Source organism: Bombyx mori, chromosome 19 (assembly GCF_030269925.1).
Source record: "Bombyx mori chromosome 19, ASM3026992v2".
In the NCBI taxonomy this organism is placed as follows: Eukaryota; Metazoa; Arthropoda; class Insecta; order Lepidoptera; family Bombycidae; genus Bombyx; species Bombyx mori.
In genome coordinates, this window is record NC_085125.1 from 2,593,251 (window position 1) to 2,618,709 (window position 25,459).

General features: G+C 36.3%; 4 protein-coding genes across 7 annotated transcripts; 2 read left to right on the plus strand and 2 right to left on the minus strand.

Annotated features, from left to right (window-relative positions):
* Nucleotides 1–1,276: 1,276 nt before the first annotated feature.
* On the plus strand, nt 1,277–14,462 carry LOC101744987 (Bardet-Biedl syndrome 2 protein homolog). Its single transcript, XM_021348688.3, has 11 exons — nt 1,277–1,438; nt 2,518–2,695; nt 3,174–3,403; nt 3,819–4,001; nt 6,258–6,462; nt 7,724–7,971; nt 8,672–8,857; nt 9,836–10,219; nt 12,966–13,129; nt 13,738–13,886; nt 14,259–14,462. The coding sequence occupies exons 1-11, from the start codon at nt 1,310–1,312 to the stop codon at nt 14,360–14,362; spliced, it is 2,160 nt and encodes a 719-aa protein (XP_021204363.2). The 5' UTR covers nt 1,277–1,309; the 3' UTR covers nt 14,363–14,462.
* Nucleotides 11,290–12,811, minus strand: LOC733026 (SUMO-1 activating enzyme). Its single transcript, NM_001047020.1, is given in 1 exon segment — nt 11,290–12,811. A coding segment is annotated over 1 exon segment (1,020 nt). The 5' UTR covers nt 12,734–12,811; the 3' UTR covers nt 11,290–11,713.
* Nucleotides 14,463–14,635: 173 nt separating the features above from the next.
* Nucleotides 14,636–21,251, minus strand: ORC1 (origin recognition complex subunit 1). 4 transcript variants are annotated; one of them, XM_062673802.1, is made up of 8 exons: nt 21,133–21,251; nt 19,810–20,601; nt 19,523–19,619; nt 19,022–19,194; nt 18,499–18,596; nt 17,898–18,160; nt 17,179–17,377; nt 14,636–16,614 (listed from the first exon to the last, which is right to left on the minus strand). In XM_062673802.1, the coding sequence occupies exons 2-8, from the start codon at nt 20,507–20,509 to the stop codon at nt 16,357–16,359; spliced, it is 1,788 nt and encodes a 595-aa protein (XP_062529786.1). In that variant the 5' UTR covers nt 20,510–20,601; nt 21,133–21,251; the 3' UTR covers nt 14,636–16,356.
* A 531-nt stretch (nt 21,252–21,782) lies between these two features.
* On the plus strand, nt 21,783–25,124 carry LOC101745235 (protein AATF). Its single transcript, XM_004927175.4, has 2 exons — nt 21,783–22,910; nt 24,211–25,124. The coding sequence occupies exons 1-2, from the start codon at nt 22,135–22,137 to the stop codon at nt 25,097–25,099; spliced, it is 1,665 nt and encodes a 554-aa protein (XP_004927232.1). The 5' UTR covers nt 21,783–22,134; the 3' UTR covers nt 25,100–25,124.
* Nucleotides 25,125–25,459: the final 335 nt, after the last annotated feature.

Below are 25,459 nucleotides of genomic sequence, written 5' to 3' on the forward strand. Positions count from 1 at the left end.
TTTTGACATTTCACGATTAATCAATGGATCAATGGCACTGAAGTATGAAACCTAGGTCTATGATCAATGGCCGCTGGCTCTTGACTTGACGTAGGTACGTAGTAGTCATGGAGTTAATAAGTACCTAGGTACTAACTCTATGATAGTAGTACTGTGCCTATAAATTTTGCTAACTATGTTTGTCTCTATAGCACTGGAATTACATAAAAGCTTGAAATTATTAAAAAACTCTTATGTAAATATCCTTTTTTTTATCTTTTAAGCTCGCTTTTATGAAAAAACTTGTCACTTACAAATTAGTGTATGAAATAATGAGATATACCAGTGAAATCAAATTTAAGTAAAAGGGGAACTCAGTTTAAACGGTTGCCTTGAAGCTGACGTTTATTGATAATTCAGTGATTTATGTACCCACTTAATTGAATTTATCATGTCCTAAAGGATATGACCATAGATTATATACATTATTGGTGTCTCGACACGTTAGTATCCGAGTACATATCTCCTATATAAAGTGGCTACTAATCAGCCAGTATACCGCTGTATTTCACTGTAATAATAAAAATAGTATAATATTAAATAGGTCAGTAGGGCTTTCGTTTTAAGAATAATCCCATCGTCAGGGATCGTCTGGCTCTATGGAAGGATTAGGTTATCTCTGTTTTTTGTACCATACGTTTTTGGATGAAGTGCTGTTATAAGAGGTAATATAAAGAGGAAATAATATAGTTTTTTTGAAGTGATCCCGTCATCTCTTTACGCATCACTCGCTGCTGGATCGGAGATCATTCACATTACCTAGACCGTTTATCTAAAGTGCACTTCCAAAGATCCCTTTTGCCGTACCACCTTATAATAAGCCCCCAGTAAGGTTTTTCCCATGAATTGTGGTTTTCCTTCTAAATGATGTTTGACGAAAGCGGTTCAGCTGCATGCCATTAGCTTTACTGATACCCACTCCCAATGGCGATAACTTATTATTTAGATAGACGGCGGATTAGCTCTGCCCCTGGTATTGCTGGCGTCCATGGGTGACGGTAATACTAATCACTCACCATCGGGTAGCCGTATGCTCGTTTGCCTACAAGGGTAAAAAAATATGTTCGATGCATTTATAATTTAAACGACAAAGTAGTATAAAATAATGTTCACTAATTCTTGTATTATTCATAAAAAATATGAAACTTTGGTGTGAGTACATACCGACATTTTTTGATAAATTCTATGTTCGAAGTAAAATAATCAAGGATGATGTAACCATAGTGACACGATTGAAAACAAATAAAACCAGGGAGTCGAATAAAACAAAATGAATGTGTCTACTGTGCAGCCAGTATTTAAATTAGAATTAAATCATAAAGTGAATCCCGGAATAGTGACGTTAGCCAAATATGACGGTACACATGCTTGTCTCACGGCATCTGCTGGCTACGATAAAGTATGTTAACGATTTTTTTTATCGTGATTGGACATAAAGACCTTCACATCAATAAATGAATAAATTGCAAGCTTGAGAGGATGCAAAATCTATGTATCCGTTTTATATACAATCTCAGAAAATTCGATCATGTTTCTCATTTTCGCAAAGAACTTAAATGGCTGCCTATACGCCTTCGTAGGAATACTCGAATATTATGTCTCCTATTCAATATCCTACATAAGCCCACTTCTCCCTTATATTTACGTGAGCGATTCTCTTTCATTCGTTCTCCTGATGCTCCCTGCAGGTCCAACCAACGTTCTGTTTTGTTATTCCCTTCCCACAAAACCAATTTCTATTCTCACTCCTTTACCGTGCACGCGGTCAGACTGTGGAATTCGTTGCCGGCTGACATCCGAGTTTGCAAGTCTGTTTCTGTTTTTAAATACAAGGTCAAACAATTTTATCTATCATCAACCGAATGATCATGGTTCTATACTCTTCGCATATACGAGTGTTACTGTGTTACTTATAATTTTGCTATGTGTATGTGCTATAATTCTCATGTTGTATTTGTTATTTTAGTTATGTGTTATTTGTTCTACACACACTTATCACTTTTTATTATTATTCTCATTATCCTCTCGCAGGTCTGCTGGAAGAGATTTCTCAAAGAAATAAGCAGTGCCTTTGTACATAATTTTCCTATTACTCTGTACTGTGTCTTGTTTTCTGTGTGTACATAAATAAATAAATAAAATAAATTGTTTTTAATAAGCAAAATAACGTTATATTATTAAACATTTGCTTAATATATAAATAGCTTACACGAATACTTAAATAACAATTCGGTCACTTAAATTTTGCCGATATCTTCATCCAGGCAAAACATTGGTAATTGTGTCTTTTTGTCATAATAATATGAGAATCGCATCAAATTGAATAGTTATCAATGATATAGATACATTTTTTTTATAAAACAACCTAACGATTACCAACTTAATTTTCAAAGAAACAAATAGCACCTATAAGCTTTTTAGTTTACCGTTAATTCACAATTTTTTTAGCTTATTTTTGAATTTTATTATTGAATTTAGATAATAATACATCATCCTCACGTCGGAGCTATCACTGGGCGCGCTCAAATATCTGAAAACCACAGGGAAATTTCAGAGCTGAATTTGAGTCAAGCCGTGATAGCTCTAGCCGCTGGGCCTCTGCGTCCAGACACTAATCGAGATATTCTTCTGATCGGTTCACCTACGCAAATCCTAGGTGAAATAACGTGATTCTCTATTTTTTGTAATCATATTTATTAGTTACTAGCTGTACCCGCCCGCTTTGCTGGGCGTTTAAAATTAACATTATTATTTTTCACCCCCACAAAGAGTCTCATCATTAATGCCCCCGCAGCTGGTGTAGGGAGTCACATAAGTCATACTGGTGGCAGGACCTCTTCTGAGTCCGCGCGGGTAGGTACCATGCCGCCTATTTCTGCCATGAAGCAGTAATGCGTTTCGGTTTGAAGGGTGGGGCAGCTTCTGTAACTATACTGAGACCTTAGAACTTATATCTCAAGGTGGGTGGCGCATTTACGTTGTAGATGTCTATGGATTCCAGTAACCACTTAACACCAGGTGGGCTGTGAGATCGTCCAACCATATAACCAATAAAAAAAAATTAAACGTTCCCGCATGTGTCATCTATTTTTCTCGTAAACTAACAAAAAAAAAATTTGGATTTTTCTTTACAGCCTACGACGTTCACGATAATTCAGATCTGTTCTTCAAAGAGGCACCAGACGGCGTAAACGTTATTGTAGCAGGAAGCTTCGGAAAGTATACGAAGACTTTAGCCATTGTAGGGGGAAACAGCTCGGTTTTAGGTCTCACTTGGGAAGGCAATGAGGCGTTTTGGAACGTGGTTGGCGGGAAAGTTACCGCGATGATCACTTTTGACTTTGACAGAGACGGTGAAAGTGAGGTAAGTTTTTGAATCAGTTTTTTTTTAACTTATTTGCGTTGGTAATCGTCTTGGGGATCCTAAAAGTATTGGAGCGTCCGGGTCTTAACGGATAAGACGTCCATATTCATCCATATCGATGACCCAACTGTACCAGAATTAGGTACTTACGTATCTAACTGTGTACGCGAACCACTATCGCGATGAATGAAAAACTTCGTTTAATAAAAACTGAGTTTGTAAATTAACATAAGTACCTACCATTGGTGGTAGAATATCATGAGTCTGTACATTTAGGTTCCTACTTATTTCTGTCTATAAGTTTTTTTTCCCTAACTATTTGCCTCAGGGGGTCGCAATAGAGGTTGATACCGGCACTAGGACAAAAAAAATTGACACCCCTCCATATTGTGAAATGAAATTATTTTATTTACAGCTGATTGTCGGCTCAGAAGATTCCTTTATTAGAGTGCTCAAGAACAATCAGTTCGTTGCGGAAATAGCAGAAACAGGGCCCGTGGTGTGCTTGTCCGTCATATCCGATGTGCGATTTGCATACGGATTAGCTAACGGTACCATAGGTATTTATGAGGACGGTGTGCGACTGTGGAGAGTTAAGGTGAATAGATTAAAGTTTAAAGTTAGCTTTATGAATTAGCTTAGTGAATATCGTGTGGGACACGTGCCCTTCGGGTATTCTCTTGTTCCATTCTAGTGCACTCGTATCAAGCGATGCGACTATTTTCCCAAGTTAAATACGTATCTGACACCCGTTTAAAAATATATTTCTTTCCCGCCGGGATTCACATGGGAGGCACGCGGGACAAAAGTATCCGTTGAGAATCTCCCGTTGAGAATCGGGTATTTTTGTTCCGTGTGAAAGGGACTAAAAGCGAACTTTTCATCCCGGTTGAAAAAAAAACTGTATAAGCACCTAGGGAGAAAAGTAGAACATCCCCACCCGCGATTGTCACCCTCGCCTTCAGCTCGCCTCGCCTCGACAAAACAATTCGCGGGCGTGAATGTCCTACTTTTCTCACTCGGTGTCGGGATGCCGGTGATGAAGTAACAAAATCTTGTTTATAAAAATAGCACTTACAAATTTATTAGGTATTAAATGTTATTGGTGGTAGAGCGTTCTGTCGGTTCGAACGGTACCTACCACCTTCCGCCTTGTCGCAAAGTAGTCATGCGTTTCGGCTTTAAGGATGGGACAACTGTTACACAATACATATAATTGTAACTTCAAACTCATGTCTCAAAGTGGGTACAGGCATTCACGCTTTAATATCTACAGGCTCCCACTTAACACTAGGTGAGCCGTGAGCTCGGCTAATTTGCCTCTTTTTAATACGCTTTTATTAGCTTCAGACGTATGTATGTTTGTAACGGAATCTTTGAACATGATTTTGACCCCCTTCAAAAGTCGGATTAACTCGAAATTTGGTATACTTATTAAGGATCGAAGACAATTCAATATTAAAAAAACGCTTTTTTACAATTAAATCATTTTTTCTTACACTATTTTTAATTCAAATTTATTAAAATTTATTTTCTATTTTTTAGTTGGATTTTCTATAAAAGCGTATTTTGTTAGTTTTTTTAAACTTTTTTTTTTTTTTTTCCTACCTAAGCTGATAGCCTTGAGAGGCTATGTCAGCGTAACCCTAACTTTAGTAGGTGAGCTCACGGGGCTCAAACCTGACGATGTTGCTAACACGAACCCTAGCAAGAGTCGTGCTTCGCAGAATCTACCACCGGATCGGAAACGCGACCCACTGAGAAGATCCTGCGAGAAACTCAGTGGGCTGTGTCTGAGAGTTAATTTACTCGTCGAGCCCTTCGTCGCAAGCGACGGGTTCGACGAGAACGGTGACCGGTGCTTGAGGTACCTAAAAGCACCGTTAGTGGATCGGGAGGATCCGAAATGACGTGTTTTGGGCGACGTCGACTGCTTTCCATTCTGTCCGCAGGATCGGGAATGTAGTTACCGGCGGCCACGATGAGAGGGTTCTCGTGTCGTGCCGCTTTATCGAAGTGGCGCATGGACGCCGACTGCAGATACTTACTGATGGACTTAAGTCCAGGTCGTCATGGAGGTCGACATTCCTGACGAACCACGGGGCTCCGACGGCTATCCTGCAAAAACGGGATTGGATTATTTGAAATGATTTTAAGTGTATGCGGGCCGCGTGAGCGAACACTACACTTGCATAGGTCATGACGGGGCGTATGCAAGTTTTGTAGAGTGTCACCTTATTTCTAAGGGACATTTTACTTCGCCTACATATCATCGGGTAGAGACGTCCTAGAATGAAGGCGGCACGGTCGCGTACCGTCTTAATGTGGGGGCGGAATGTCATCCTACTGTCGAGGGTGACGCCTAAGTATTTGACCTTCGGGGCCCACGGTATGGGCTGGTCGAACATCGTGATTGGGCTTTTTAAACTATTATTTATTATGTTTTAAGTCGCATTTCCTACTTACCTTAATGAAGTACAATCATAACGGCCGTCTGGTGTAGTGGTAAGTGACATGGTCACTACACAAGGGGGTTGCGGGTTCGAATCCCGCCAAGGGAAGATATTTGTATGATAAATATAAATGTTTTTTCCAGGGTTATGGATGTATATTAAATATATGTATGTGTATAATAAAAATCTTACATTTATTTCCGTCATCTGGTACCTGTAACACAAGTTCTTTACGAACTTATCACGGGACCAGTTAGCGTGGCGTGATTGTTAGTAAATATTTATATATTTATTTATTATTTAGTTATTTATAACTAAAAACTATTTTTAATTTAATGAGGTACACCGAAATTTGCCTCTGGATACTTGTTGGGTGCCTATTAACGAAAATAAATTTACAGTCAAAACAAAACGCTATATCGCTTCAATGGTCAGGCGAGGCCCTCGCTTGCTGCTGGAGTAATGGGCGCGTGGACTGGCGGGACGGATCCTCGGGCAGGGTGCTACGCAGAGTTCAGATGAGAGCCAGTGCAGCTGCAATGCTTTTGGCGGACTATAGAGCTCTGGGCACTCCAGATCTTGTCTGTGTTTCGGTTAGAGGAGAAGGTAACGATCATGATAGAATTAGTGTTAAAGTATAGTTAAAGAACTAAGTAACTAACTGTACTGAGACCTTGGAACCCATATCTCAAGGTAGGTGACGGCATTTACGTTGTAGATGTCTATGGGCATCAGTAACTACTTAACACCAGGCTCATCCACCCATCTATACAATATAAAAAATAAAATTATGTATAAACTTCTATTTGTCCCTTTGATTATTAGGTATTTCAAGTAATTATTATTAAGATTATTACGATGTTGATTAGCTTCCTTTTATTTATTTATTTATTCTATTCAATACAAAGTCAGGCTTACAGTTTGCACCAAAACGCCTGACTCCTTAACACAAAAAACATTATTAAAATTATTAAGTACTATTATTATGCTAAAAATTACATTATTTTGGAAAAAAGTATTCCCCAACTATCGGCAAATATGTTAGCATCCTGGATTTCGGACAGAAACTCGTTTAACAGTTAATTAGTTACTTAGCTCTGTAACAAAGTAGGTATTTTATTTTATTTGTTTTAATTGCATAGCAAAGTACAACTACTACCAGTAAAAACTAAGACACGACATTTTGTAATGTAATTTAGTTCACAATTCTAAATAGAAATTAATTTCAGAACTTCATATTTTATAATCTTTGTCGCTGATCTAATAAGTTTAAGATGGATAATTTTCATAGTTTGTTTTCAAACTTGAAATATAGTATTATTAGTGTTAATTGCACGATAATAATGTTAATAAGTAAGTGTAAAATCAAACAATGAAATTATTCATTAAATTTCTTACTAGGTCGGTTTCTTTCAAGCTTTTTTGGGGATTGTTGATGCATCCACCATATAGCCCTCACCTTGGACCATCAGATTGTCATATGTTTCGGTCTCTTATAGTTATTTAGGCACAAAAACATAAAGGTTAACATCAAGATAAAACGCTCAAGACCACTAAAATTTCTTCAGCGTTCGAATAGAATATAATAAAATGGCACATAATGTGAAAATTAAATACGAAAAGTATGTGTATAGAAGTATATATTTATATGAAAGTTTATTAAGATATAGCACCGTCCAGTTCGCTTATTCCTCTCCCTACAAGTTTGCCTGGAAGAGATTGCTTTCAGCGATAAGGCCGCCAATTTATGTCACCGTCTATTATTTGTTTTATATGCTTACTCTGTACATATGATGTTAAATAAAGTATTATATTATTATTAAGAAAAGTAAAGTCTCCATCTATTAAATAATATCTGGTTTATCAGTTTTAGGCTATTCTCCAACGCAAGAGAGTAGCGGATTCAACGATACCACCAAGAATCCAGCAACAGAGGAAGACCGCCTGGCAATAACAGAGTTATTGAACAAAAAACAGGCTCTGATGCTAGAGTTACAGCATTATGAAGCTAACGCTGCAAGTGCGGTTATGCCTGATTTAGAAGACGATCGTCCTACTACCGCAATGCCTACTAATACCAGATTACAGGTTGCCGTTGTCCATTCTCTGGACGAGGTAAGCTAATCGTAATTAACTTTAAATTATAACTTGAAGCTTTTTTGTTGCTGTAAAAGCAGGGAAAGAGGCTATCGACTAAGTCAAGTGAAAATTCATGCATGTGTCTACCATATTAATCCTTAAATTATCTCAAGCCTAGTTTAAAAATAAAGCCGTGGTAGAAACGTAGCAATTAAAAGGTAGGTAACTCGTGATAAGGCGTATTGTAAATCTCCACGAATAAGTGCGCGAATTTTTCTAATGAAATTCGTATCTGACAAATGTTCACAAATGACTTCCACGGTGAAGGAATTAATGTCGTATAAAAAAAATTGTAATTTGCGTAATTACTTAAGTAAGTGATAGGGGTCTTGTAAGCCCGCACGGGTAGGTACCACTGCTCTGCCTATTTCTGTCGTGAAGCAGTAATGCATTTCGATGTTAAAGCGGGGGACAGTAGTTTTACTGTAAATTTTACTTAGAACTCATGTCTCAATGGGTGGTGGCATTTATGTTGTTGATGTCTATGTGCTCAAATAACCAGCCACATTAGTAATAAAAAACTTAGAGATTAAAGGCCATAATAGCTCCTATTACTTAGGTGCATAATAAATAATTCTAAAAACTTCGCTCCATTGATTACTAAGTTCTTATTGGTAAGTGGACTACGCCTGCTCGTCTTTAGTAAAATAATCACATACGGAAATAATCCCTGCAGGGTTGTTTAAATCTTGCCATATCGACGAACAACGAGACCATCGTCAGAGCAGCGCTAATATTAGCTGAAGGTATATTTGAATCAGGCGAAACATTGGCGCGTCACCCGCCGCTTTCCCAAATCCGTCCCATATTACACGTGCCTTTGCACCCCCCCAGAGATGTACCCGTCGATGTGCACATCAAAGTAAGTTCAATAATTTTCATTCTACATAATTAAAAATTTGTTTCTAATAGCAAATGTTATCTTGAACTACTAACGAAGCAAGCGTTTTCCGCGAAGAGTGTGGATAGGTACCAAAATATTGCCAAATTCTGCCAAGATCGTGTTCGAACGTTGGTATGGCCGGTAGGTATATAATAGAATTGAGATTTCGCTTTCATGTTTGAAGATAAAGGGTGGCATTGACAAAGTTGGCTACGGTTCCTGGTAGGTACATAACACCGGATAGTGTTTGAGCATCTAAAATAATTTAATGAAATGCTGCGCCGGTGGATCCTACATGATATTAATTGTCATATTATTATATTTAAAGTTACGTCTGAGCGCTCGTAGAAGAATAACATATAACAGTGGTCATGGTAAAAACGTGCTATAATACCCGCATACTTCGGTATTATCCGCCATCTTGCAATTAATACCACCTTGCAATAAGTAATTTCTTTCAGGTTGACCAGAGTGATAGCAGTTGTTTTAAACATTTTCTATGATGTTTTCTGCTCATGTCTTGCAATGATTACTCTCTTACCATAAGGTAATACTTCCTTGGCCTAGACGAGCAGACCAACTTAGAGATCCTCCTTTGTTAAGAGGGTGCTGCAGCCCCCGATGTGAATATCACCAGACATCGTTTCTTGACACATTATATACAACTTCATTGAAAGCCGATAACCTATCACACATATCGTAATGCAGGATTGTGTAATGACCTATCTTAATTCTACACTGAAGCATTTAGATAGGTAGGTACTATGTGTAATGTCATAAGACAGATGGTGGTGTTCATGTTTCTCCAAGAAGAACTGCCTTAGGGCAGTAGTAATAAACCTAGTGACCAACTTATTCCAATATCGAACCACTTTGGAATCAAATTGCCAAACTAAAAAATTAAATGTTTATTGTACCAACAATGACGTTCTTTTTTTTAATTTCTTCACCACCCAGGCTCTCGTCGGCTATCCGAACAGCGAGCAGTACCACATCTTTGAAATGACGAAACAACTACCAAGATTTGCCATGTACACAATGAATTACAATGCTACAAACCGAATTAATTATAACAGCAGTTACGTGACTTTTCAAATAACAGAGAGGCTCCAAAGAATTTGTATTTGGGCTAACCAGAACTTTCTGTTGGAGAACGAGTTGGAATTGAACTCGGAGGATGCTAAAGAGTTTCATGTCAATTTGACGTGTCTGAGAGATCAGTCTACGTTGGATATGAACTTTAATGTTGATGGTAATGTGAAGATCACCACTAGTGATATGAGGCTCGCCGGAGATTTGGTGCAAAGTTTGGCGGTTTTCTTGAATTTGACAGATTTAAAGGTTTGTGTGCCAACATAATATGATTTTAAAGATTTATAATGAATGATGAATGAAGTCGTCGTGGCCTAGAGGATAAGACGTCCGGTGTATACGTGTTGGGCGATGCACCGGTGTTCGTATCTCAGGCGGGTACCATTTTTTCTAATGAAATACGTACTCAACAAATGTTCACGATTGACTTCCACGGTGAAGGAATAACATCGTGTAATAGAAATCAAACCCGCAAAATTATAATTTGCATAATTACTGGTGGTAGGACCTCTTGTGATTCTGCACGGGTAGGTACCACCACTCTGCCTATTTCAGCCGTGAAGCAGTAATGCGTTTCGGTTTGAAGGGTGGGGCAGCTGTTGTAACTATACTTGAGACCTTAGAACTTAACTCGAGGTGGGTGGCGCATTAACGTTGTAGATGTCTATCGGCTCCAGTAACCACTTAACACCAGGTGGGCTGTGAGCTCGTTCACCATCTAAGCAATAAAAAAAAAACTAAGGCTCGGTAGGTAATTCGTATGCTACAGAATTATGGGTTATGTGAGAATAAATGATCTATTACTTAAGTTCCTTACTGAGAAGTGTTGTTACAAAGGAAAAGATCCCCCACCACCTACCGCCACTTGGACTTCTACTTTTACAAAGCAGGGATTGCCAATGGTCGTTCGCTTTCCTAGGGCTCGATATAAACGTAAACTCATTTTGGAGGATGCCAAGATTTAAAAATCGTTCCTAGTTTATTAATACAACTTCTTAATTGAAACTTTCAAGATATGGGTTATGTGTATCAACTTATCATAAGAACAACAAATGTTTTAGTAGAAGCTATCATTGTAGTACCTACTTTTTTTATTTTACTCAATTCCATGACCTTTTGTTTTGTTAAAATTTGATTAGAGAACTGCAAGTTTTTAAAATGATAAGCATTATGTATTAATAGTAAAAAAGTAAATACGAAAGATAAGATTTTTTAAGTAATTTGACCATGGGGGTCTGAGGTATCAGTTCATTTTGGAAAATGGGTCTCTTATCCAAAATAGTTTGGGAATTCCTGTTCAAAAGCAATAAAAAAACATATCCTTCTTCTAAATTGATTTCTTTATTTTAATGATCATCTTATTGGCCTAGTCAAATGTATCTATAATTGTGGAGCTCAGAGTTTGACTCCCGGTCAGGAAGTTTCTTGATTACAGATATGTCAAGGTCTTGATGTATGGCATATACCACATGTTTCCAGTATTCAAAAATCCTATCTTGCTATACTAGAACAGAGAACTAGTATTAATAAAAGAAATCTGGCCATAATCGTTTAAGGTTAAGCACAACATAGGTTTGTTACAGTTTTACTAATATTGTTTCTCTGGATTTTGTAGTTGTCCATGAGTGTTCCTATTTATCAAACTATGAAATATCAATTAAAATCAATTTGAATGGAGTCATTTTTCGTCTTACAATTAAACCTATATTTGTTATTCAATATTTTTGTCAGACAGATCTAATTTCATTGACCATACAGTTCAGTATAACCTAAGCATTTAATTGGATTGAAGAAGAACATATTGTTATGTGGTGGTTCCCTCTGACTGACAGCTTTGACCACCTCCTGGCCAATAACACCACCGATAACAGCAGCAGCTGCTGCCACAACTCCAAACACATCATAAAACAACGAATCTTTGATGAAACTCGCTGGAAGTGACAATTCACGAACTATTTCATCACGCATTTTCAGTAGTAAATTAATGTCGTCTTTTCTTCGAGCCGGGTCAGGATTCCTGTTATATTCATCTCTGAAGCGTAACAGGAGCTTCATAGCAAAATAGCCACAATCACCACGACGTAGCCTAGAACGCATCTCTGGTGAATTCCAATCAGCTGATAAAGCATTCTGAAGCGGGACATATATAGCTCGACGTTTTACTGTTATAGAAACTGTTTCTCGGGCATTTTTTTCTTCATCATCGGGCCCACGTTTGGTGGCTTTGTGTTGTACAATCTCCTCGGAGTACTCGTGATCAACTAGATCAGAGAACATGTAACCGTACGTACCCCAGACGTCGCCGCAGATAAACTTTTTGTTGCTGTCGCGACAAGCATTGTTGATTCGTTCGAATTGCTCTTGTTTGAGACCTGTTGCACATACGACGTCAAATTCCGTGAAGAAGCTGTCAGGTAGCTCATCTACGCCCTTAGTATGACTTGTGACATCGACCATCGGATTCAAGCCTCGAGCTCTTTCCAACGAACCCTCTGCTCGATTTACGCCGATCTTGTCAGGAGGACACAGAAATTGGGAGTACAGATCGATTTGTTTCAGTTTCTCATTGTCTAACAAACACACACTTTTTACACCGGTGAGGATTACGTTTTTTGCAATTTCAGCGCCGAGTCCGGACAAGCCGATGATTAATACTTTCGCTGCACGTAGTCTCTTCTGCGAGTCTAAGCCCCACAGGCGGATTTGTCGGTCGTACTGTTCGGCTTCTGCCTCAGAAAGTTCGACTTCATTATTTCCAACCATTTTTTGCAATGCTGTTATTTATAATCTCAAAAAATTTAGCACGATATTTGGATACAACCTCAATATTAAACAACAAACTTTGACAGTTGTCTGACCGAAGCCGGCAAGTGAGTGACGCGTCGCCATCTTTAAAAATAGTGAGGTGAAATAAATGTTAAATCGATTAGTTATAGAATGATACCGGTTTCTTCAAAAATAGCGTACATTTATAAAGCATGTAATTATATTTTAGTCAACAGCAAACTTCGTAGAAGCTGAAAAGAAATTACGCGAAGAAATGGAAAATGCATCTCAAGCAGGGGAAATGAGATCGCGCTTAGCTGCCGAAACAGCAGAACGAGCTCAACTGATAACAGCTTTATTACCAGCTGCACAAGACGCCGCATCATATGATTTGTGAGTTTATACTTTAGAAGGAAGAAGATATGCAATATATCAGTCAGTATCAAAGTCAAAATTTGAATTTTTTCTAGTGAAAACACTAATTTCTATGGATATCTATAAAAATCTAATGTGATAAAACTTTACGATATTTTCCAGTGTGCAGATATCACCATCTAGCAGATACAATAAATTTATCTATTGTTGTTAGTGCTGGTATTGTGAGGATCGTAAATGTCTGTCAACTACTCTTTCTACTTCTACCCAGAATTAGCCATACGTTCTGTTATGAAGTTGCCTCGCTTTTACAATAAAACTGAGACTTCAACCACACACCTCGGATTGAGTGGCAGCATTGAGGTCATATTATGTTTGGCCTTGGGTCACGACTTAACATTATGTGTACTGTCAGCTTGTTGATCTTACATCGTAACGATGTCTCCGGTTTCTTTATTTGGACCATCCGCAGAGTCCGATCCGCAAGTACCTATGTTAGAAAAGTACATCTACATTTTTTTAGTCGTTAGAACGATAAAGACAAACAGGATAAATATTCGAACGTAAACGTCAAATAATTAGCGTTCGCTTGAACCGAATCTAATAAAAAACGTTAGTAATTCTAGGAAAGAAATGCTGAATAGGTATAAAGAGGTGGTGATGTTAAACGAAGAACTCATAGCAGCATGCCACGTACGACGCGCTACACAAGAACATGCCGTGGCTTCACTCAAAACTTTACATACTATTTTACAACAAGCGGCGCGGTTAAGAGGTCAGATTATTTTATATTTATTTCAATTTCACCTTTACAATATTGATCGGAGCTTTATTGTACTCTAAAAATGACGATGCTGATGAAGTTGATTAATTTAAGACTAATAAATTGGTATGAAATTAAATGAAACGAGATGGATGGAAGGAAATAGTTTCAGTAAGATGGTTGTATATTGACACTTTCAGTAGACTTTAGAAGCTTCGTCCAGTAGCTTTGTTTTATTTTTCCGCATTGATGAACTTTCGCAGGTAGATACTAAATAGTAAATTATAGTTGGCAGCACTGCTTGGCGCCTCGCGTTCCCGCCAAAAAGTCCATCACTCATTTAGCAAAAAGGTAGGAATTCTTATGAACTCTTTTTTTTTTCAGTGGGTAAATACAGCAAGGCTGTTGTAAGCGCAAGTAGGAATGCAGTGAAGGAAAATAACGTGGAAGCGCTGATTAAAATCATTCAAGTCGGAGAGTCGCTATAAGAAACCTAATAAATAAATATATCGATCAATATTCGAAATTCACGCGCATTATTGGCCTCTATTTATATTGATTTAGTAAATAAAAAATGTATACACTAAATGGTTTTATTTATATTAAACATTATTCGTGATAACTGTGTTTTATTTATCTATCTGATACAAAAAGCGGGTGCTTAGAAATGTTGCTGAATAGGTATTTAATTTTTATTTCGACGCGCACCGTCCCTAGTGGACTAGTAGAGAAAGGGATATATTAAAAAAGTCAAAATCTAATTTTCATCTCAAACCTATTGTATTGTAACCTGTCTATAATCTAAAAAAAACATCATAAAAAAGTCATACATAGTCTGAATAGATCACAATATGAAATAGAACATGTCATGTAAAGTTTTTCCACCTCATTGCTGAATGAAGAAACAGATAATACGTCCGTCGGGACAAACAAAATCCATGTTTCCTCGGAATCCAATAAAACGCTCCTAAAAAAATCTCTTAATGTCATTCTTAATATATTATCATTAATGGCGTTGTGACCAGCACAGATTTTTCACTTACAGTAATAATTGTTTACACAAACATTAAATTCCACATTCAACAAAATATCTTACATTAAAGGGGATGGCCCATTTTAGGCCCAAAGCGGACAATAGATTATAGAAAAAATACTTAGTGCATTAATTTTGTCATAAATAAATATGCATTTACTTTCTTGCAAATAAGCGCCACTATAGTTTACAATAAGTAGTTTAAAAAAAGTAACTCTATTGAAAAAACAAGGATTTTTATTTTTGCGGGAAAAATATTGCCAGCTTCAAATCCTTTTACGTATGAAGTAAATATTTTGAGTATATAAATAAAACATATAAATAAATCATTTTAAGTATTATCATTCATCAAACGATTTTAATGGATTTTATGCACATAAAATAACATCGAAGACATACCCATTGGACTTTAACTTGTAACTATACTTGAGACCTTAGAACTTATATCTCAAGGTGGGTGGCGCATTTACGTTGTAGATGTATGTGGGCTCGAGTAACCACTTAGCAACACCAGGGTGGGTGGCTGTGAGCTCGCCCACCCATCTAAGCAATAAAAAAAACTTTACTAGTATTGTTATTTAAATATGTACAACTAAAACAAAAACATAAAAAATAATGTGTACTCGTAAAAAAAAGATTAAGATATATTTCAATTATCGGTTATTTAAAAAAATAATCGATATATGAATTTCATATAATTATTTTTCTTTATACTGACAACACTGAATTTAATCTGACTGACTGATACTTCGCTTGCTGCTTGTGGTGTTGTGCTTGCGTACAAAATGGATGTGTTTTGATTTTTCTTCGATTTATTTTACTTTTATCAATAACGTTTCATACTACGTCTAAAACACATTGTGTGAATTGTGGTTTTACCCTGACCGAGATTTAAAACCGTGTATATGCTCTCCTTTGCTATTTTTAGATGATACTAATTGTGTATGAAGATGAAGAAAATATAGATATTTAAAGAATTAAGTGTGTTTTTATACCCTATTGGATAAAAATACATTAGGAACATCTTAAACATTAAGAAAAGAAAAGTTCTTGAAGTATCTCACAATCCGACACTTGTTTATATAGAAAATTAACCTCAAAACGAGTTTTTATTTTTATTATATTTTTTATAATAGTGGCGTCAATTTCAATATATTTTTTAGATATCCAATACATTTAAGAATTTGAATCAGTACATTTTTATAGTCATATTTGATGTCCATCTTGGGCCTAGCACACTATGGAGAGTGGGCAATCCCCTTTTTGTGTTACCTCAGCTCAAGTCAATCACATTTAATAATTAGCAAAAGAAAACAAAATAAACATTGTCATTTTTATGTTATTAAAACCTCAAGTAGTTTGATTTGACCGATTTCAATTCTACGTCAGGTACCATGGTTGAATCTCTTTAAGAAATCTTCAATTGTTACTAGAATTTTCTGCGAAATTCTATGCGGTTATTTGTCTTGTCGCATAATGCACGTCATCGGGACTAACATTCAACAGTAGCCTGGGCTCAGTCGGTTTAGGTTCCAATAACAATAATCTCATAGCACCAAGTCTAGCACATATAGCTTGCGCTTGTGAGGGCGTGGGAGCTCGAATGTTGGGTGCGGATCTGTATGGGCGCCCGTCTAGTGCTATGATGGCAGCAGCAGTTGCCAGAGCTCTTGATAAAGTAGTTTCATCCGACCCTGTTCTTTCGACCTGAAAATGTCAAAATGAAATGGCTACAAAAAGCTGTGATAATTCAAATTCTATTTGTTATATTAGATTTTTGCTTTGTAATTCGAAACACCATGACGGGTGTTCCCGTAAAAGAGTGCTGTAGGAGCAGGGAGAAATGACGAGACATCGTGAGACTCCTAAAGTCTGCCCTTCAACACTACACGACTATTATAACCATTCTGTCTAGAATGAAACGATAAAGAAGAAGGAAACATCACGATCAATAAAGTTAGCGACCGCATTATTGATACCATCGTCAGATACATACATACAGTAAGCGCAAGTACACAAAACACGTTTACTGTCTTATAACAATTTGGTAGTCTTATCTTGACGTTAGCAAACAAAACGAATGGCAGTTCTTAGGATGGGCCTCTCCTCCTCTTCAAGGAGGCTAGGCTCTGTCGTAGCACGAAGTTAGCCGAGTTTCAACGACATTACGATCGGGTTGCCACCTATCAGGAATCGTGCTCCGCTTCGTTTTGTTACCAAGCTAAGCACCTTCCCCGACATATATCCATATATATCATTTTTATAACATACCTCAGCAGCTACAGCCCTGAGCATGAGTCTTTCAGCAGGGGAGCAGCTTTTGATGGCTCTAACGGGCGCGCTAGAAGCAGCTTCGGCTAGTGCTTGCTGCACTTCCTTCAGCCCGGCGCCTTCAGGTCCGGCCAGCTCTAGCGCTCGCGAGCACAAGGTGAGGGCACGACGAGCGTCACCAGATACCGAAGCGACTTTCCTTAAATATATTTTATTAACATACTAATCATACGAAGTCGTCGTTGCCTAAAGGATAAAACTTCCGGTGCATACGTGCTGAGCGATGCACCGGTGTTCGAATCCCGCAGGCGGGTACCAATTTTTCTAATGAAATACGTACTCAACAAATGTTCACGATTGACTTCGACGGTGAAGGAATAACATCGTGTAATAAAAATCAAACCCGCTAAATTATAATTTGCGTAATTGCTGGTGGTAGGAGCTCTTGCGAGTCCGCACGGGTAGATACCACCACCCTGCCTATTTCAGCCGTAAAGCAGTAATGCGTTTCGGTTTGAAGGGTGGGTCAGTCGTTGTAACTATACTTGAGACCTTAGAACTTATATCTCGAGGTGGGTGGTGCCTTTAGTTTATAGATGGTCTATGGGCTCCAGTAATCACTTAACATCAGGTGGGCTGAGCTCGTCTACCCATCAAAGTAATAAAAAAAAAGTAGTGAAATCATAGAAACAAGTAGTTAAAAAATTACAGACAGATACCTTGCGATTAACTGTACAGCGTCAGGAGTAACATTAGCTCCAGCTAGTCGAGTAGCCACTATCTTTTGAAGCTGTGTGTGAGTGTAAGGGGGAAAGGTCAGTCTGGTTAGACCCAGTCTCGACGCCACACGAGATGCTAATGCTCTCTCCGGTAAGTCCATTGTGTTGGCCACGGCTAGCACTGTGAGTAGAGCAGTATTATGAGACGCCCATTCCATTATGCTGTAGAGAACATCTTGTCTTCTGGTACACAGAGCATCCAACTGCAAAGTGAATTGTATAATTAGAAGTGCAGGCTTGCAGAGTAGTGTTTGTAATTGCGGTAAATGTTGGTACATTGACTTGAGTCAGAGGAGTCTAATCTTTTAAAGACGGCGCATTGCATGCCAATCACTATATTGTATTTTCTAATCCTTTTTTAAAAAGACTTTAAAAGTATTGAGATTTTTTTAAATGCATATGGTCACCTCGTCCCAATACAGATTTCCAGCCCCTACTGGGGCTAAAGGGTACTTACTAATTACTAAATCAGTCAATTATATTTCATATTACTGTATTCCTGATTAAGTTAATTATTATTTGTATTTACAAATGTACTTACTTCATCAACAAGTAAAACAGTAGGGGTTCTTCTTGGGCCCATATTAGTAAATCTCTTCTCAAGTAATGAGCAAGCCTGCTCCCATACTACTGATTTACCTGTAGACATTTTTTGAATAGTATTATAGTCTTGCTTATAAGCTTATACCTATATGCTATGAATAACCTTGCCGATAGTATTTTAATGCAAGGTCCTAGCTTCATAGCCGTTACAACAAGAACTGTTTTAGAGACTAAATTAGTTAGCTTAGTTTCTTGTTGTCAATGTTTACTTTCAGTAGTTCTACTCACATTATTCAAACTAAGCTAAAGGTGAGTTATAGTTTATAATAAACCAAGACAATGACAAAGGATAAAATAAACTTTTGTAATGGTTCTTCTTACAACTTGTTTGAAGGCAAACATGTAAGAAAATAGTGAAATCTAAAGGTAATAATTTTTTTTTTTTATAAAGTACCAAGAATTGGAATGTTACTTAAAGAAATTTAATTTTATACATAGAAATTTTTTGCTAAGCTCTTTACCAGTTAACTGTTTGTATATCTGAACAAAGGCCTGCCTTGGTTCAGCTAATCTCATGCCGTTGACCTCAACCAGCTGGAATTCTGGTAGATTAGCTTCTTTTTTTAAGATCTGGAGAGCTGAAGACACTGTCGCAGTTTTACCTGTACCTGGTACTCCTGATATGTATATGCACCTGTGGGATTGTCAAGCTTTATGGTGGTAGGGCATTATGAGAGTATTAGTAATAGTTACTTTGATATCACTGTTAACAGAGTGACAAATTCATGGAAGAGATTTTGGTCCTTTAAAATTTATAATATCAAAGATTGCTATTACAGAGTAAACAGACATTGAATTTTTTTAAAACACAAGTTTACACATAAACGTCATTTGCCAAATTGAATTATATTATAACATTTGGTATAACATTTTTGCTTCTTAAAGAGGTAGTGCTATTGAGCCATCAGGAGTGGAAGTAACTAGAGAATTAGTACAATAAACAATAAAGAAATGTATCTTACCCACTAGTCCCATCTAAAAGTTTTGATCTAACAAATGAAAGAATTTCATCCATTTGACTTTCTCTGCCTGGCAATGCTTTGTTCTCATTTACATAATCTGAAATATTTTTTACAAGGAATTAAAAACATAACAGAGTGCTGATTAAAAAATGTTATTGATAGCTTTAGTTTTTTTATATGCGAAGGGATGTTAGGGTATGCTATTTTGAACTAGCAATATATTCAGTGGCATGAAGTGTAATTATAAAACTACTAACATGAAATGTAATAATAATTATAATGCTCACCACAAATATTGTCAACTGAGTGAATCCTAGCACGTAGGGTTGGTGTTAATTGATTAACTAATATTCTTTTGGATACACTCTTTGCTTGGGATCTAGGTGTTTTTGTAATTCTTGGTGTTTTCGATGTACTAGGTGTTTTGGGTGTCTTTAAAGGTGTAAAGTCATCATCGCTCTCCGAAAACTTTCTGACAGGTTTTCTGGGGGTACGTTTCACTGGTGATATTTCACCTTCTAGATAGTTTATTGGTTGTTTGGTTATACGTCCTGATCTTGTTGCATAAGTACCTTTTTGCTCATCATTGAACGTTAAGATCTTCTTAGGAGTGTCATCGCTAATTTTTGATAATGGCTGCTTTCTTTTCGGAGTTGTGAGAGTATGCTGTTTTATTATTAAAGTTGGTAATTCATCATCCGAATTTTCTTGTAATTCCATCAACAGCACTTCCTCAAGATTCGTTTGGCTTACTTTTTTGGAGCTTCTAGGTGTCTCTGATAATTTTGTTTTGGATTTAGGGGTTGTTTTCTTTGGAGAACTTTTATCCGTTTTCTCTGCTAAAATAGCTCTCTTTAGGAGCAATTTTGATCCTTCATTCTTTGTTACACTCCAATCGCGCTGTTCGGATATGGATACTCTGCTTAATTTTTTTAATAGGCTGGATGGAGTTTGTGGAGTACCTGATTTTGTAGTGTTGGTATTCATATTTGCGTACTTAGAAGGGTTTCAAAATGTGAGAAGTTGTTTGAACTAATATTCTAAATTAACTTAAGTCAATTTAATATTCACTAACATTCCTAAAAGTTAAAAAATGAATATGAAAAAGCCAAATAATGACAGAAAGTATACTTTTTAATATGTATTTGAAGATTAAGTTCTTTTAATAAAAATAACCTATTTGAAACATTCTCTGAATATTGTTACATTAATTTTAAATTTATAAAGTCATTGATGGACAACTAAACTAAAAAATATTTTCTCCGCACGTTCCCGCCGAAACGCAACAACAATCAGAGTTGATATTGACATTTGACAAGGGCATAGTTTTTTTGGTTAACTTGTCTACTTGGCGGGTAAGGGAACTAAAATTAAACATTCATATTTTTTAAAACAAAGGTCAAAACTATAAAAATAAAATAAAATCACTGGACGTAGGTTTTAGAATTCGTCGAGAAAATCCATTGAGCCTTTACATTTCATTTATCACAATTTTACGCAGAGTTTATGACATCCAACACCTAAGTGATCTATTTAGAATTCATAATGTACTGCATTATTTCATCTATTTCAACTTCAAATTAAGTACAAGACTTACGTAAATAACTTACGAAACAGAGGGCTCCCGTGGGGCGGATCTAGGTCTATTTACTAAGATGAGCTCCATATGGTGGTGCTCTTGTTGAATGCATGAGTGTTTGGTGCGAAATTTAAACTGTTCGTTTATGAAGATGCCTTTTGAGATAATAAAATTGGGAGATCGAGACGAATCGGGCATTAAAGTCTTCGCCTTTTTCTATTGAAAAAATAAAACTGCCACTGTCATAAATGTCAATATCACGTTGTGTTATGTGTATTTTTGGTTAGGTTTAGGCATAGAGTTACTATACTTATTAACTCCATGGGTTTAGGTTAGGTTAGGTCGGATTTAGACGAAGCCAGCTGACAGTAGCTAATGTCACTTTGTGAAATAATGTTGCTATATTTAAAGTAATAGTGATGCGTTCAGTTCTCGTTCAATCACATGAATGAACAATGAGTGTGAAGAGTTAATCATTAATTTCAAACTATAAAAGAATATAATTTATATTTTACAATAAAATTGTATTGAAGTGCTCCAATATATGTTACTAGTAGTATGTAACTACAATCAGTTTATTTTATTTTCATTACATACCTATAATTGTTATATTTTATACATCTATAATTTCAACTATATGATGTATTGGAAATAGGACAGTCTTACAAGCTTCCTCGCAATGTTTTTCTTAATGTTTAAAACACTTGGTATTCAGTACAGGTAGATACTATAGGAACATAATATTTCGTCGAAAACTCGTTGGTATGTACAAAGCACGCCTAAAATACGAACCCCGTACCCGATATCGGCAATTCGGCACACCAACTATTCACTAGACAATCGAGGCAATTTCATTAATTCAGGAGTTTTTTCAATCGTTCACTTTGTCACAACATTATTTTTATTTCATCAAAATCTGACAACACAGTAAACGTCAGTTTACTTCGTCTAATAAAAAATCCGACTATAGTTGTAGATATTAATTAATAATTTTAATTAAATTTTAAATAAATAAAAAACTATTTAAATTAAAATGAAAGCAAAGACTAAGAAATCGGTGAAAATAATGTTATCTGACAAAGTAGCCGACGCACTAACACTAAAGCCACGAGTGGATATCGAAGACGACCAAGTATTTGGCACGAAACCACAAACCGTTTCGCGTGCCGATTTAGGATCTTCGGACAGCGAGGACGAAGCCGCCATCAGTGATTTTCGTAAACGTAACGTTAATTTACTGAGCGAAGTCAGTAAAAAGTACGAAGGTCAAGTAATAACGCGAAAAGATTTGAGTAAGTTTAGTGATGACAGTGATGAGTCTGGAGATGAAAGTGACTATGATAAAACTAGTCAGGATGATAAAGACGGAACCCCTGAAGAAAAAATTACAGACGATGTACTACCAAAAGCACCAGATACTGACTCTGATAATTCATCAGACGGAGAAAGTGATGATTATAGTATTACCAAATTTCAGACAAAAACACAATTGGATGATGATGTTAGCGATGATGATGATGAAGATGAAGATGAAGGTTATGATATAAGTCAACTAGAAGAACCGCTAGTTGAGGATTTCCAACATGTAAAAAAACAAAATATTTCCGAGGAAGCAAAGAAAGGTAACTGTGTAAGAAATCAACTCCTTGTTTGGGAAGGGCTGTTGGAGATGAGGATACACCTGCAGAGATGTGTGAATAGTGCCAATCAAATGCCAATGCCAGAGACATATAATGAACTGAAGAATAGCAATGAATTTGTGGAAGAAAGTAATAATACAAAGTTAAATGTAGCTACAGTTTTAGATAAGTAAGTATATTGCGTACTGTTGATTTATTATATGTATGTAAGTATATTGGAATCAAATCATATAGTGATTTCATATTATATTTAATGGTATATATCTATTTATTGTATTTTCTTTAACAATGTATTATTAATAGTGCACCACCAGTAGTCCTAGTGTACTATATAACATTAGGGCCAAGCCAATTTCAGGGAATTAGTAATTTTCAAGATTTACATTCTAAAATTTATAAAATGGGATAATTTGCACGGAAGAAAAAGAAATTCGTGACTTTTAGCATCTAGTTTCTATGATATTTTAAAAGGCCTTGAAATAACCTTGACAAAAACTAAAGTTTCTATTGGATTTGAAAACTAGTTCAGCCAAAGGGCCAAGCAGCTCAATTCCATACTCATTTTGTTAGATAGCTGCAATCTGTGGCTTGTAGGAAGCCCTTACATTGGCACTCTCACATTTCTCACAGGTGACCCGAAGGGCTTAGTAAAACAAGGCTCATCGGTGAGCACCATGGCCGGAATGAAAATACTCAATTTTTCATATGGTGTTAAACATTTATATATAACGTAATCTATTATCTGTTTCTTGATTGATTAACCATTGTAGTATATATTTTTTTGTATGTTTCAGTTTAAATTACTTTAGTAATTATTTCCAGTTCAATACTTAATAATGGTTAATTTTTACTTTGGTTAATTTTTCACTACTGGTGGACTTGCATTATTAGTATTAGGACCTTTTAATAAATGTGTGTTGGTATATATTTCTAATGTGCTTATTTCCTATATGAAGCATTCATGTGTTTCATGGTGGGATAGCCTATTAATATAAAAATTGAGTTTTTGACTTTATAATGTCTCATGATATATTACGTTGCTGTATTGATGATCATTTTAATATCACCATGTATTAAATATAAAAAACCCTACCGCGAAAGGGTTGGCATACAAATCAGAGCATGTTTTTGGTGTGTGAAAACGATAAATAATACTAAATGATCATCATTAAGTTTTTTTAATATTTTTTTTATTGCTTAGGTGAGTGGACGAGCTCACAGCCCACTTGGTGTTAAGTGGTTACTGGAGCCCATAGACATCTACAATGTAAATGCGCCACCCACCTTGAAATATAAGTTCTAAGGTCTCAGTATAGTTACAACGGCTACCCCACCCTTCAAACCGAAACGCATTACTGCTTCACGGCAGAAAAAGGCGGGGTGGTGGTACCCACCCGCGCGGACTCACAGAGGTCCTACCACCAGTATGCATATATTGCCATAATTTATAATTACATTACTTCTTTCAGACTCTTAACACTGCAAAACATACTATTCAATAATTACCCAGAAACTAAAACATTAACCACCAACAAACGATCAGCGGCTCCATCGAAAGTGGAACAGAAACAAGAGAGCGATGAAGAAATACCTAGTGACACTGAAGATGAAGAAATTCCATCTGACACCGAAGAAGATGAATCTCCTGTATCTAAAAATACAAACGAATCGAAAAAGTCCAATGCACCAGCAAACCTTCCAAAGAAACGTAAATTAGATGACTATGAAAAAGAAATTTCAATATCTCATAAAGCCTTCAAACCATTCCGAGATGCATCTATTCAGAAATGGAATGAAAAAACTAGGTTAGCTACAGCATCGAACATTAAAAATGCTCCAACGAACACAGTTCTGCAACAAATTTCATATATCTTATCTGACAGAGATAAATTAATACGAAGAACACAATTAAAAAGAACAGAGTATGATATAGTTGGCTATAGTAAAGCTGTCAACAATGACAATGACTCGGAAAAGGTAACTAAGAACAGGAAAGATGATGATGAATACATACCTGAAATATTTGATGATAATGATTTCTACCATCAGTTATTAAGAGAGTTAATTGAATGTAAGTCTGCTGACATATCTGATCCAGTTCAGCTGAGTAGACAATGGATAGCTCTACAGCAAATGAGGAGTAAGATGAAAAGGAAAGTGGATACTAAAGCTACAAAAGGCCGGAAGATTAAATATGTAGTACACAATCAGCTAGTTAATTACATGGCACCTGAGAAGTGCTTAACATGGACCGAAGAAAGCACGAATGAATTGTACAACTCTTTGTTTGGAAAAATGTTCGAACATAATAATACAGGACTGGGTGGTGATGTAGGAAATATATTTAAATTAAAATAATGCTAAATAAAATATATTCAGTGAATATGTAATTTCTATTATTCAATTTTAATGAAACCTATAATAAAACCTATAATTAAAACTACCTACTTTTACGGTACTAAAATATTAAGTGTAATATCAATGTTTTTATGTTAGCTATAGTTGTTCATGACTACAAAAACTCAAGTATCTATTTAAAACGTCTGAAATAATACAATGACAATGAAACAGGTGAGATTAAACCATAGAAGTAGTTTTAATTATGTTTTGTCTTTGACTCGAGAAAACCAAATAATATAATTATGTGCTATGTTTTTATAACCTCAAGTGTGGTTAAAAAAACACCAAATCTTGTTGGTCAACACCAAATATGGTGTT

Excerpts from the sequence above, each read along its gene's own strand:
- LOC101744987 (XM_021348688.3), top strand. The coding sequence starts at position 1,310 with ATGAATGTGTCTACTGTGCAGCCAGTATTTAAATTAGAATTAAATCAT. Across the intron at positions 3,404-3,818 it reads ACAGAGACGGTGAAAGTGAG|CTGATTGTCGGCTCAGAAGA; the intron begins GTAAGTTTTTGA and ends TTTTATTTACAG. Across the intron at positions 6,463-7,723 it reads TGTTTCGGTTAGAGGAGAAG|TTTTAGGCTATTCTCCAACG; the intron begins GTAACGATCATG and ends CTGGTTTATCAG.
- ORC1 (XM_062673802.1), bottom strand. The coding sequence starts at position 20,509 with ATGAATACCAACACTACAAAATCAGGTACTCCACAAACTCCATCCAGC. Across the intron at positions 19,620-19,809 it reads CTCAGTTGACAATATTTGTG|ATTATGTAAATGAGAACAAA; the intron begins GTGAGCATTATA and ends AAAATATTTCAG. Across the intron at positions 18,597-19,021 it reads GATATACAAACAGTTAACTG|GTAAATCAGTAGTATGGGAG; the intron begins GTAAAGAGCTTA and ends AAATGTCTACAG.
- LOC101745235 (XM_004927175.4), top strand. The coding sequence starts at position 22,135 with ATGAAAGCAAAGACTAAGAAATCGGTGAAAATAATGTTATCTGACAAA. Across the intron at positions 22,911-24,210 it reads GTAGCTACAGTTTTAGATAA|ACTCTTAACACTGCAAAACA; the intron begins GTAAGTATATTG and ends TACTTCTTTCAG.